Source organism: Globicephala melas, chromosome 5 (genome assembly GCF_963455315.2).
Source record: "Globicephala melas chromosome 5, mGloMel1.2, whole genome shotgun sequence".
In the NCBI taxonomy this organism is placed as follows: Eukaryota; Metazoa; Chordata; class Mammalia; order Artiodactyla; family Delphinidae; genus Globicephala; species Globicephala melas.
The window spans coordinates 50,332,615-50,347,596 of record NC_083318.1 but is presented as its reverse complement, the minus strand read 5'-3'; the positions used below and the strand labels follow the sequence as shown (position 1 = coordinate 50,347,596).

At 39.9% G+C, this 14,982-nt stretch overlaps 1 protein-coding gene across 5 annotated transcripts in view; it reads left to right on the top strand.

Moving 5' to 3' along the window:
• PPARGC1A (PPARG coactivator 1 alpha) overlaps positions 1–14,982 on the top strand; it is a 660,339-nt gene that overhangs the window by 564,707 nt on the left and 80,650 nt on the right. For all 5 annotated transcript variants that reach the window (XM_060299209.1, XM_060299208.1, XM_060299211.1 and 2 more), the window contains one exon: positions 3,132–3,311. In XM_060299209.1, coding sequence (XP_060155192.1) covers positions 3,132–3,311 — 180 coding nt within the window. The remainder of the gene's footprint in view (positions 1–3,131; positions 3,312–14,982) is intronic.

Below are 14,982 nucleotides of genomic sequence, written 5' to 3'. Positions count from 1 at the left end.
GGCTCAGATATTATGAGCAGCAGGTAGCGTAGGCCGCTTTCATTTTTTGAATCATTAATGTTTGCTGTCATCTTAAAACATATTATGCCCTTTTGCACATAATGACGGGACAGTACGTTGGTTAATAAAGGCCTCTATCACTATAGCTACTCAGAGTGCCCCGTGTTTCACAGTTTAATGAAGGTGATGTCCAGTAAGCTTACCAAGATTGATAGAGACAGTTCCGATGACATACACTCTACTAAGACTGTCATTCTTTACTGACCCCTGCCCTGCCCCTTATCCCCTGTCCTAATTTTTTTTTAAGAAGTCAAGTTCTTTTTTCATTAATGTAATTAATGTGGCCAAGTCCACTCTTTCTGCTCTGTCTTTCAAATTTACCATCAATGGCACAAAAACCTCCAAAAGGTTAATGGAGAATTATACTTAATTATAATGTTTCATTATCATCAGTGCAGTTAAGCTAATTTATTGTCTGCTCTTTAAGAGAAAAGTCTGTTGGGGTGAAATAACGTACAATAATTAGCCTTTTGTGTTTAGTGACCGCTCTATCCTCTTAAATCTTATTATAAAATTAAGGCTGTGGTTGTGAAATGGCTGTCATAGTTGCGAAGAGGCAGTAGAATGTGTCTCTGTAATTGCAGTAAAGCACACCTGTTACAGATGTATAGGGAAGCAGTAAATATCAGAGTGTCAGATGAGGACAGTTACAGGGCTCGGACTGTTAAGTCTGGCATCATCCAAAGGCCAAATATAAATTAATAACAGGAACACTTGCTGCCACTAATGTGTTTTAGATTATCAGGATAATGCCACGTTCAGAAGCCCTGATTTTATTAGCACGTCAGCATTGGCAAGAGCACATGCACATTTTTCAATGATAACAGAAAAGCAAAAATGAGAGAGGCAGACAGAGAGAGGAAAGGAAAGAAATATGTGAATTACAGCAGAGTAAAATACAAAAAATTGATCTGATCTTTTGAATGGTTTTCAAAAGTTACTGAAAAATACATATTTCTGAAAGGTTAAAGGGTTTTGGAGAAGTCATGCCTCGAGAGGGCTGTTAAAGAGGGAGACAGCAAGAAGTTGTCCACCAGTTGGTATCAACATTCCCGAACACGGGTTCTAGAGTATGCTGTCCACAAAAGGAATTTAAGCCAGGTGTAGAGATCCTACATTGTCTAACTTATTCTTTTTTGTCGTCATTTTTGTTGTTTAGGCTTTTTATTTTAAGGACTCTCCCCTAATCCTAGTGGGTTTTGCACCAGTGAAAAAGTTCCCCCCTTGTCTCTGAATTGGTCGTGTTGTGGAAGAGTTAACTGTGTGTGGGTGTGTGTGTGTTTGTGTTTGGAGGACAAGCAGTGGGCAAGTGTGGAGACTGGGAAGTGTTATGCCTGTAACAAAATCCAAACACTGTCCCAGAACAAAATCTTCTCTTCCGCCCAGCCTCCGCTCACTTATCAATCTAGTCAAGTATACGGATCTGTAACTTTGGGCTAACTCCAATAATAAAAGAGAAAGACCGATAAAACGATAAGGGAAGAGTTGAGATGAAGGGGGTTGCCCTTTCTTGGCATTACCTTTGTGCCTGCAGTTTGGGATCTCAGTGGGGCCCAGTGGTCTTAGGGAGGAAGTGCAGGAGTTTTCAGCCTTCTCCCAGCCTCCCCTTACCAACTGCTGGCTCCATTCCCCAGTACCTACTTCTCAGCGTGCTGCTTACAAACATGCTGCTGCGTATGACCCGTGTAATGTAGCCTGCCAGGGATGACAGGGGTGCTTGAGAAAAAAAATCTGCGTAGAACTTATTTTATTCAAAATCGAAATGTCAAGCAGTATCTTTAGCTTCATGCCCAACTGCTGCCTGGATGGGAAGAACTCCCCAGCATCTCTCCTGGCCTTGGAAGGGAGGGCCATGAGGGTACCACCTCAGAGAGTGTGCCTTTCAATTGAGACCCCTCGGCTTGCAGATAGATAAAGTCCTTATGGCTCTGGCATCACCAGATCCCTTCCAAAGGAAGTTTCTGCAGGGTTCTTCACAATGGGCAGTGATGAAACAGCAGTCAGATAGCCAATTCGAGGTTAGAAGCCCACCTTAGGAAGCGGGTCCACTTTCCTCAGAAACCCACAGTGCAGGAGAGTTAACAGACCACTTACTCTGTGCAAGGAGGTGACAAGCAGCCCAGTCCCAGTAGAGGGTATTTTAAGCCTCTCAGTATATTGAAACCATTTTTAAGACTCCAAATAAAAAATTGTTCTTTTGAATTCACTTAGAGCATAGTTTAGGAATATATAAATGATGAACAAAAACATAGTTGTGGTGTGCTAGAGTGGTTTTTCTTTTCAGACTTCAGGTGATCCCAACGGTATACACAGACGCACACACCAACACAGAAGACTTGCAAGTTACACATAGTGGAAGATAACAAAGATCATAAAAAATATGATTTTTGTCCTTCATCTCAATGGATTTATTTTTGACCTGTTTGAGAAGTTCAGAATCTCATGAAAAGTCAAGTAAAAGATTTAAATAACAATTCAAGAGAACCATAGACATGTTAAAGGACGTTGCATCATTAGTTGCTAAATGAATTTTATGGATTATAATGGTTAAAGAGAGAGTAAATGGAGAAAGTCTTCCTAGTATAGTTCTTATGGGTTTTTTTCCCTCTCATTTAGTAATCGTTTGTCTCTCCTACGTGTGATGTAATTCCAAGGTGAAATCAAATCCGTATCCTTCCCTCAAAGGGCTTATACTCTAAGAGTAGAGTGAACTTTTGCATATAGTTAACCAGAAAACAATTTGAAACTTGGTAAGTGCTAACTGTCGAAGAGGTACCAACAAATCTAAGTTGATTTCTAACTGGACGAATCAGAGAAGGCTTCATGGAAGCATGGCATTTACTATGGATTTGGAGGTAGAATTTGGGATGGAATGGTTCTGGCAAAGTATCCTTTGGGAGCAAAGTGAGTTAAAGAATTTAGGATGTTTATTCTGGGGACTAAAACCCTGGAAACCAGCTTTGGTGGTGTCGTTGAATTAACCAGGCTTAATTCCTATCACATGCTATTGCAGTTTAATAAATTCCTGCAGTTAATGAAAGCTTTTTTCTTTCCTCCCCTGCCCCCTGCAGTGTGCTGCTCTGGTTGGTGAAGACCAGCCTCTTTGCCCAGATCTTCCTGAACTTGACCTTTCTGAACTAGACGTGAACGACTTGGATACAGACAGCTTTCTGGGTGGACTCAAGTGGTGCAGTGACCAGTCAGAAATAATATCCAATCAGTACAACAATGAGCCTTCAAACATATTTGAGGTAAGGACAGCCCTTGGTGAAAATTAATTTCTCATTGAACTTGGCTTATGCCACACTAAAATATTATTGGCCTGAAAGCATAATGAGTTCTTACTTTGCTGTCACCAAAAGACTTTTTATCATACTTAGGCACTTCCTATTTTGTGGAAAAACGATTTTGGAAAACAAATTTTTTTTTTTTGTGAGAATTAAGGCCCTAAGGACCCACAACAGAGTGCATCAAACTCTGTTGAAATACTAAGGGACTGTGAAAGAATAAATGACAAAGAAGAACAAACGTCTACACCTGTTTATCCCTGTGTATTTCCCACAGAAAATGGTGCCTACTGTAAACTAACGTAGAATGTAAAAGAATACATTTCTTTTTAACCAAGGCATGAGGTCTACCTTTAATTATTTTACAAAGTAGGTGAGCAGTTTTTTTTTTTTTTTTACTGTCATTGTCATATTTATAATCGTACCTCTGATTTCTTTATATTATGGGAACTTCTAAGCCCAACTACTCTGATATTTACTTATAAATTAGTCAAAATTAATTTACTTTTGAGTAGTGAGAATTACCTCCCAGGCTCTAGACTCTTTATTATAAGCCTACCCTGTAATAAAGAATGTTAATCTGCACCTATTAAACAGTTACTTTGAGAAAAGAAGTTCTTTCTTACAAGATCAGTCCTCACTTACTTGAAAATAAATGGCTTCTTAGAGAGACAAACTCTGGCAAGTGAATTGAGTAAAGATTATCAAATCAACGAGTTTTCAATATCACCAGCACCAGCACCACCATCATCATGTAACATTTTCTATCTACCATGTGCCAGCCTCCAGACAAAGCACTTTAAATGTATTTTTTTATCCACCAGAAGAGACATTTCTTATACTTCAGTGTTGTTTGGTTGAAATCTCAAGTCATTAAGAAAGCCAATTTTACAATATTTATTGAGTTTTTCCAGCACCCAGCACATAAAAGGCACTGAATAAATGTTTATTGAGTCATTAAGAAAACCCATTTTACAATATTTACTGAGTTTTTCCAGCACACAGAAGGTGTTGAATAAGTGCTTTGTGAATAGTGAGTGAGTGATGAATACGGTATGTTCGTAAGAGTAATAGTAATAACAAAATGGCCAACATTTGGGCACACTTTTGCTTTATGTATGTCATCGCACTCATCCCTCAAAACAACCTATTGTTTAGGTGCTATTATTATCATTCCCATTTTACATATGCAGACAGTGAGTTTCAGAGAGGCTAAGTGATTTTCCCAAAATCACACAGTTGACAAAGACGTGGGATTTGAACCCCAGATGTATCTGACTTCGAAGTCTATTATCCTTGATTAAAAATAGAATAACAGTGAATTTGGGTGACAGCCATCCTTTACATACCAAGCTGCTTCTTTGCTCAATATATTTAAAAATAGAACAGAATCTTTCCTTTCAGTGTTGGTTGACATGGAAGCAGGTATATAGCTGGTGAGCTGAGATGGCTGTAGATTCTGTTGACCACTAAGGTTTTATAATATGCCTGGAGCATTAAGTGGGTCTTAGAAGAGTGCTTAAGGTAATAGAGTGAAAGCTGGGGAGAAGGAATCAGGTGGAGGAAACACTGAGGGTTTGTGGTTAGTTATACTTTCCCAGGCTTCTCAGCCGGGTCTCAGAAAGTTCATGTGAGGACTTGGCTGGTTCGAACTGGTAAATTGAACATTCCTCATTCAGTACACTTGTCAGGTTACAGGCCCATTTTAAGTCATGCTGCATTAAGTAAACAGTACTTTTAAAAATGTCCATCTCCATAGACCTCTTATCTAAAAATCGACTATTTCATATTGGGTGAATGCCATGCATTTTGTAGAAGATGGTTAGGGAAAAACTAAAAGGTGGTTGGGGCGATGGCGTGGTGGTCAAGGCCTCCCTTGTGGGCTGGTTGCAAAAAATACACCTTTTTTTCATGGCTGGTGTCCCTGTATTTCATGTCGTGGCAACTGCATGAGGTACTTCTCATTTACACTTCCGGGAGACTGGGTTTGGCAACCAGTTATATATCTATAGATGCTTAATCTACACAAAGACACCCCTTTTGTTTTCCTATATAACTTTATACTACTGGTGGAATTGTTTTCAACACTCTAAACACAAGGTTTATTTCATTTAATCTCTCATGAGTTCATTTTAAACCAGTGGTTCTCAACTGAAGGCAACTTTGCCTGCCTGGGGATATTTTGCATTGTTTGGAGGGATGTTTGATTTTTAGGACAGGAGGCAGAGAGATGCTGCTGGTATTTAGTAGGTAGAGACCAGAGATGCTGCTTAACATCCTATAATGCACAGGACAGCTCCCCACAGCAAATAATCACTTGGCCCCAAGTGACCATACCATAGTGCTGAGGTGAAGAAACACTGTTTAAAAAAAAAGTCGCCGCAATTTTTAGAAAACACTAAAGATGAATCCGTCAGATTTCTGAGAGAGAAAATAGAGTTAAGATACAGGATATGAAGACTTAGAAGCCATATAAAATTATCGAGATGCCCAGGGCCCCAGGACTGATATGTCGGGACTTCTCTTAGTGGCAGACAGCAAAAGTGACTGTATCAATAAGTCCCCATAACAGTTTTCTCTGACGTCACAAAGCCCATTCTTCTCTGTTGATGCCAAGGGTAAGGCCAAATGTGGCAATATTGTTACACACAGCAGCGGCTTCCTCAGCATTTGCATACAGAAAGATGCCTCTACTCTTTGCCCTCTAGCGTTAAACTCAGACCTCTTTTCTATAACGAAAAAAAAAAGTGTGTTTTGAGCATAGGTGGAATTCTAAAATTGTGTCCTCCCCTGTAAAGAAACTCCATAGGCAACAGAATAACCCTTGAATGGCTACAGCCTTGCCCATTGCTTCTACCAAAGCTGCATTACCCCAAAGGCATTTCCCAGCGCCTGTGACTTTAAACCTCTCACAGCGGACTTTCACCTGTGCTCCCTTGTTCTCCTCCAGTTCTCAAAACCCTGCCTCATCACATTTGTGAAGGCCTTGTACTTGAGCAAGCCCAACAGTCACGGTCTCTGCCACCTCTGATCTGCCAATAACAAGCATTATCTACCTCGGATTCCCAGAATAAAATAAGGCACCGAGCAGTTCAACACTTTTCCCTGACTCAAGTATCACATTGATGACACTGCTGGAAACTGGCCACGGGATTTCTGAATTCTCATCAAAGCGGGAAGAAAGCGGGTATTTAGAGTTACATTTAGTATTGCAGAATGTTTAAACGTTGGGCATAAATAGAAATTTCTTCCTTTGACCTCTTCCATAATTTGAATCTTAGTTTGATTTTTATGTATTGAATAACTTAAGAAGAAGAAGAAAAAAAAGAATGGAATTGAATTCCTGAGTGGGAGAAGAGTGAGCTGACACGTAATTGTGCATGTTGGTTGAGTAACTGGGCACACAAACAGCGCTCTCTGCTTGCACAACCTATGTTTGGATGTGTAAATGCAGGTGACCACGTATGATTCAGAAGCCACTTAGCAAAACAGGACACAAGGCCTATAGGTGCAGCACCCAGTTTATCTTATCCATGTGTCAGGAAAACAGGATGCTGTCCCTGGACCGGCTGGTAGCAAGATTTATGTTTCAGAATATTGCAACACAACTTCCTTCTCTCTGTTGCTTTGTGCATTGTTTGAAGGAGGAGAATAAAGAAGTACTTTTAAAGCATGGCAGTGTGTAAAGATGGGTGGCATGGGTTAGGTTAAATAGCACATTGGCTCTTCTGGGACATTGTGGGCCACCTTGTCTCTGCTTTATTTTAACCTCTGCTTTGATGCCTCCTTGATTCCACTGAATGGGCATCTTTCATTTGTTGGTCTGGTAACTTCTGAATGCAGCTACTTGGGGTTCTTTAGTACGTGGAGAGTGAGGATGTAGCTGCCTCTAGGTCGTTGCTCAGAATACGTACTGAAGGCTGCCTTTGCTAATGGGGAGGGAAGGTCTCTAAGCTGTGGCCAGTATTCACGTTGGGTAATTACTGAAACTTGCAGGAAGGTCTGATACTGTGAACTTTTGTAAAAGAAAACGGGTGGTTTCCTGCTATCTGTCTGTAAGGTGTCCTGCTATATGCCACCGGGGAATGGCGGATGGAAACTTTCAAGAATATTCGATCATTATGGTAGGAATATAGATGACTTTACATTTTTTCCTTCGACTTTCAGTTGTATTCTAATTTTTTTCTACGATGGGCATATATTATATACTTATGAAAAAGTTAAAAACAACAGATCTTGGCTATTCAAGAGACTGGGAGCATTCTGGGAGCAGGGAACCAGCTTGTCTTGTTCACTGAAGTTTTTCTAGATGTTTTCTTAGAAAGCAGGAGAAAGTGTGTACTCAGTAAATAGTTGCAACCTCATGAATGAGTGAGTTAACCATCATATATTTATTGATGGCGTGAACTGTGTTAGTTAATGTGAAAATTAAATATAAAGCTCCAATAGATCTATTTCCTAAAGGACCTTAAATCTAGTTGGGGAGGGTGAAATCGGAAACCATTAGCAAATAATGGAAGACTGTGTATACAAATATACGTATATATGTACGTGTTCATGTATATCAGTAATTGGAGAACAACGTAACACTATGTACATCCATGTATATGTGCACATGTATATTTATATGCATGGGATTATATATTATATATATATTAGCAAGTGGCAAATATGGCAAGACTGTGTGTATTCATATATACATGTATACATGTATATATATGTATACGTGTGTGTGTGTGTGTGTGTGTGTGTGTGTGTGTGTGTATGTATCCTAGCTAAGGAGGGAATCAGCAAGAATAACATCACCAAGGTTAATAAGAGAATAAGAGTGAAGTCTTTTCATAGACAGATTATGAAGGTGAAGAGTTTGGTTTACTCAAAGTGAAAAATGTATTAATGGGAGCACAGGAGTAAGATAGGTAAGTCTGGATTTAGGGTGGGTACAAAATTATGCCAGGCCCTGAGGACCCAGTTGCAAGTGTTTAGAGTTTCCACGATAGGAATTAGGGTGCCACTGAAGATTTTTAACAGGAGAGCAACGTGACGGGGATGGTATTTAAGGGTGATCGTTCTGATCGTTTTAAGAGCTATGGACAAGCAGAAAGTAGAGGAAATCCGACAGCAGGCTCTGCTGCATTCCAAACCCCATGCGATGCAGGTGCAGGGAAGGGACAAGGTGACAGCAGAGGGGATGGCGTCCAGGGAACAAAATTTAAGCACCTCAAAGGAAAATTCCATCAGTCCTGATAAATATGGGTTAGGTTAGGGAGGGAGGTGGCGAAGCACACTAACTCGAAAATATTCCAAAGGGAATTGGAACTTTACGGGTATCTATCTGGTTAAGTTTCTGCTCACCTTTAGGAGCTGAAGCACTTTCTTGGACTGTGAGTCATTTTACAAAGGGGCTGCCATCTCCCTGCTGCATCAGGGGCAGAACCTATTTAACCCAATCCACAAATTCATGTGGTGTCTGCTTTTTCTCACTTGTCTCCTTGGAGGAAATTCTGTAGCCTTCCATGGTAATGAATTCCTGCTTCTGCCTGTGCCTGAGGTCAGGCAGACTTTTCTATGAATGGCAAACCTCTTGGAATTTTAATAAAACAAACAGAGAAAAAAATGTGTGTCCAAACCACCTCCCCTTAATTTAATCATCAGGAGAATAAATTCTCCTTTTTTATGTGGAGAGACCGAATTCATTTACAATAATCACTTCTTGAAGATTTCTGGAATTTCCAATTTGCAATCAATAAAAGTTTGTCATTTAAATTCAATTTACGGCCCACAACCAGATTTTTGCCACACTTGGTAATGACGCTTAGGGAGAATATAGACTTCAAGTAAGAAAATAATAGCCATTTAAGTGGGGAGATAATTGGCTGTAACATAAGAACATTGAAGAATGTTGAAACTCCTGGAGACTTATGGAGTATTTTAAAAATTTATGTTGTACTTCTCTTTGCATTTGTAGTCTACCGCAAAATTTCAAATTCTGGGTATAAATCAGTTAGATGTTCATCTCGGAGAGTCACAAATCAGGAAGCAACCATCTGACCCAGCCTGTGTGCTGCTTTATTTTCAACCTCTACTGTGGGCTTATCCAGCTGGGAGACTGAATAGTGTTCACGTGTGTGTGTGTGTGTGTGTGTGTGTGTGTGTGTGTGTGTTTCTCTACACACCTCAGTTAAAGACTGTTTAGACTTCTTGTCTTGATAACATCTGCCTTATCTTGGGAACATCTGGTTTATCACCCTGTTTCTTCCTCGCCATTGTGCTGACCACTGGGAAAATGTGGCTCAGGAGCTCTGACCCATGGGGCTATGTCTATTGGCATCAATCCCTACTAATAAATAGTAAGTCAAAGGATGCCAGTTAAATGACATCCTTCACCACTAACTTTCCTGATGGTTGCTTTTGTTAGTGTAAGTTGTGGTTACAAAAGATGAGGTCGGCTGCTGTTTTTCAGGGAAGTCAATCCAGTTCTTAGCCATTTGCAATGTGCAAAGTGAGGATCCATATGTGTAATTGGGCACAGTGATTGTAGAAGGTGCTAGTTTGTGTTTTGGGGATAGAGACCAACTATTTCGATACTGTTGGCACTCCAAGAAGGAGGTGAGACATTTCTTGGGCTCTTCCTACCTCCTGGACTCTCCAGTGGGTCATTGAACTAAAAATTACTCCCCCTGGATATCTTGGGAGCCAGGAAAGTGGACCCACATTCACAAGGAGGAAAACTTGGGGAGGAATCAGGAAGAAGTGGCGCACTGCCTCTTAGATTTATTCAAAGATATTAGTCGAGGTTAAAGTCATTAAGATTCAGGATGCTGCAGTGGACAAACTGTCTCTTTGTATAGCAACGATGTGTGCTTGCATGGTAAGCTTATACATAGTGTCTGTTTGTCCTCCTCCCCCCATCTATATGAAATGTCCTGGAAACACAGCCCAGCAGATGGCTCACCTCTGAACGAGATCAACACACAAAGCAGATAAAAAGATGAACATTAAAGACCGACAGCCAAATTGTTCTTCCACTGTTCTCTACCCCAGACTTCACATTTTTAACAAGGTTTATCTGTCCCGATAATTATGTGCCTATTCTTTTAACAATGAAAACTTTTATTGTGTGTTTTATAAAATGAATTGCCTGTGATGTAAAACAATTTTGTAAGGACCCTTTTTTTTCTTCTTCTTTAACCTCTCAGGTTACTTTCAAGATTGTGCGCTCTGAGGTATAGTTTGAAAGCAAAGCAGGGTACTGTGTTTTACTGTAGCCTGCCAAAGATGCTGAATTACAAGCAGCTAGAATGAGAGCAAGGGAAAAGGGGAGAGAGATACACAGGAAATACACACTCTTACTCTTGGCAAGGGCAAATTTTTACAAAGATAAATGACTTCTTATCCATTACGCAATTTACCCCAAAATGATAATAGGAGATACTTTCGTGCCTTTTCTCTTCCAAAATGATAGAATAATTTGCATAGTTTCAGATCCTAAACACTGATGCTGTGTAGACCTGCCCATCTCCATTACTAGAGCAAGTTATTCATTCAAGGTTTGCAGCCGGATAGATTAATGAATTACCAGATCTTGCGTAAAATGACTTGGCTTGACTTTTAAACAAGTAGGCTTTTTTTTTGTTTTTTTGTTTTTTTCTGTTTTTTTTTGGCCAGTCTTGTGATTGGTGTTAATGGGCTCTTTCAAGCCCCCTCTAGAGTTGTTTTTTTGGTTTTTTTGGTTTTTTATTTTTTTTTAGAAGTCTCTTTGTTAACTATTTCCCCCACTTTTTCATTCTCTCCCAAACTGCTGCTCAGAAGCAGTTAGTTCAAGGAGGTAAAAGCAGGCCGGTCGGGCAGGGAGGAGGGAGGAGACTTAACAGCCAAATTCTTGGTGGCCGATGCCCTGCCCTGTGCCACATCAGCATGATTTATTGGAGCCTTGTCTTCGGCACAACCAAGTTTAGTGTGAGATCCTTGGTGTTTCTCACACAATGTGCAGGGCTGGAGCTCTGAACTTTGAAGGAAAGCCTCAGAGCTATTTGCAAAGTGCTGGTGCTTCGTGAATACTAAATTACATTTAGGAAATAGTCTATTGCTACCAGTTATACTTCATTTTTATTCTTGACACAGACACCTAAATCAGAGAATAGTAACATTTCAGAGATTATGGAAGCAGTTTGGGTATGTTCCAACACTATAATAGGATCAGAATTTTAAGGCCTTTGTACTATTACCAATAGTCACTTAGTTTCTACTGCAGTGTACTTTGTAGGGAATTACAGCTTTTACTAAAAAGATTAAAATGCTATTATGCAAATGATTGCAGTATGTTATTATGTTTACAAATTAACATCCATGGCTCAACACACAAATTAACTAACTATTCTATCTATGTTATTAAGGATTTAATAAAGTAACTTAATAAAAATGGGGAGCTTGGAACACTTAATAGGAAACAATTGTGATTTAACACAGAACTCAAGCCTTGTGTTTAAGGTTCTAGGTGATATAGTGGTAAAATAAAGTTGAGCAAAGCACAAAGAAGAACTGGGACCATGAGAGCCACAGCACTGCTTGTCTGAGACGCTGATGACCATGAACTAAATAGCATCAGGCTACAATATACAGTGGGCAGCATATCAATAAATCTAAGCAAAGCACACACACCACCTTCTATTAATAAATAGTTCATTGAAATGATAATCGCCCTACACTGCATGTTTGGTATGTTCCATACACACAGAGAATACTTAAATTATTCGAAAATGGAGCTCAGAGCAAATTTTGCTATGGCGAGTGGGATTTAGCTGCAGAATATCGCCGTGTGATAAAAGAGGGGAAGGCTAGGTTCAGACTAAGATGGCTTTACAAACAGCCTGCAAATTGCTATTCCTGGCTGTTCATAAGAGATCATAAAAGCAAGGAGATAAGAACCACCAAGGTCTCTGAGAAATGAATGTATGTGATTATGTTATCTTGTGGGTTGGATTTACTAGACAGACTGACAACACCTTCACTTCAGTCCAACAGGAAAAGTAGAAAGAGATGTAGATTCTGAATAACAAACTTTGTTGGAGTGGGGAAGTTCCGAAACACTAGAATTAAAATCTTTCAAAAAAGATCCACGGTTCCGGTCACTGACTGCATTGCTAGATCTCAAAATGAGAGCTAAGGGTGTTACTTACTTTTAAGCAAACAAACAAAAAGGAAACAGAAGAATTACTAGAAAATCCTGCAGCAACGTAATTCATATTTCAAATATTTTTTATTTATTTTTCTTAATAGTCACATACAGATGTTGAAGACTTCTAGATAAACAGTAAGATTTTTAGGTCTACCTAAAAACAAATAATTAAATGAAATAATAAATAAACTATTATCCTTTTAGATCTACCTACAGAGGGCCACCAACTTGGGCTTCTTAGCAGGAATATCAGGGTGTACTTAAAGAAACACAGGAGCAGGGAAGCAACCACAAACTTGGTCAAGGTTTGTGCCCTTGCATACAATACAAGCAATTTATTTTGTTCCAAATAGCACTTCTGTCGTTGGGAAACTACTTATGCAAATTTGTGATATCTAGCTTTAGCAAGGCACCTGGTTCCCTCATTTCCTTCCACATTTGGATAAACTGTGTTGTTCTTCACTCTTCCAAATTTGTCCTTGTGGAAGTGAACACTTGCAAATTGGTTGAAGCTTGCTAAGAGAAAGAAAGAAAGCGGGGAAAGAAAGGAGGAAATGATTTGACCAAAAACAGTGTCTGGGACAGCTTATGATTTGATGGTTTGTGGCCTTGTCCCGTTCCCAGGCACCTGCTCGAGAACGTGGTACGATTCTGTTATGCAGACGTTCCAGAACTCTTGCCAACATTCACCTGACATGACCAAGGTTTAAAGTACTGACTGTAACTTTACACAGCATAGTGGAACTGTGTGCCTGTGTGTGTGTGCATACACATTCACATTCTTTCTTTTTTTAAGGAGAAGAATGGGATACTTGCCAGGGCTGGGTGGTAAAATAATTAGTCCAGCAGACAAATGTCTTGGCCCATGTTTAAACAGAGCTTTAAGAACACAGTGTTCTCACCAGTCACATATCTAAATACAAACCAGTGTCAGCTGCCATGCAGACCAAAATGTAATAGCCTGCTTTCACATAGGTCATCGTCAGTCCATTTTGGTCAGAGTCACACTTCACATCTGTTTCTGTGCGCTGCAGCCCGTTAAGGTGGCAGTGGGCTTCGTAAGAGCACAAACAACCCAGTTATAAATTGCCACTGCTGGAGTTACTTTGAATAAGTGTATACTGTTTCATATTTATAACAGTGAGCCTTCGTAATATGCACAGTGAATATATAACACCGATCAGTTCAACAAGCATGAAATTGTATGTTGTCAACTTGTCACATAAATAGAGTCATATTCTGGCTTGCGATAATGTTGAACTAACACTTTTTCCCCCAGAATTGTCAAGAGGGTCACAAAAAAAATTGGGAGGTAGCACTTCCTTTGGGTAGATAAACAGTCAGGGCTATTGTAAAGTTGATATTACCGTTGATGGGTTCCTTTTCTCCCTTCTCTCCAAAGTGCTTACTTTTCTTGGGTGAATGCTAATTGGCTAATCTGGTGTGTTTCTTCTGTCATCCAATGGTATCATTTTCAGTCAGTGCTAGAAGGCTTTTTTTGGGTTATGTATGTGTGAGAAGCTGTTTTTGTTCTCCTTTGAAACAATTTTTTTTTTTTGTATTCTTGTAGCGCAAATCAGTGCTAATTGTCATGAAATTCTCTAACCGTCTTCTGGCAAGCTCTCTGTTTCATGTGCACTCCAGTTAACTCTTAATTCATTACCAGAGCCCTGGGTCATAGTGAAGCCTGGACATTTTGATCAGACTTTCCCACGATAGAGAATTTAGAGAGATGCAGCAGAGAAATAATTGAAGCAAATGTGCAACTTACTGAAAGGAGAAGGGGACAAATGAAACATACTCACCAGTCGCTGGGGAGCAACTGCAGAGACCAGTTTCCGCGGTGGCTGATATTTCGGCACCAGAGGCATGAGTAGAAACTGATGCCAAGTACTTTTGAACTTTGGAGAAATTCTTAGAGTGTGTTCAACACTCCCCATCTTCCTTCAGATGGTCTGGAAACAGAAGGCATTGCCGGCTATCTCTGCCGTCATGTGGATTTTCCTGGTTAAGATGCCAACTTTAAAACCTCAGCACTGTGCTTTAGAATGTGTGTATTACCGAGGGGGTATGACTAACACTGATCTTTCATCCCGTATCACTTGTGGTATGGATGGGTCACATTTTCTCATGGAAGAAACCACTTGCCAGCTGAAGCTACTGGTCTCCAACTTGTGCGTAGTTTCACATTTCTTCATGCTTCTGGATTTTAACAGTTTCTCTATTCTCTCACTGATTTATTTATCCCTTCATTAAAAAAAAAAAAATTACTGTCAACCATTAGCATGCCCGTCTCCTTGCCACTTTCTGAAGATACAGTGATTACGTGTAGACAAGTCCATGGTACTATGAAGCTCATGGTTAGTGATGAAGACAGGGCTTTAAAATCAAGTGAGATAAGCTCTCTGATAGAGAAAGCAAAGCGGGGACTTTCCCCACCTGCCTGTTATCGCTCAC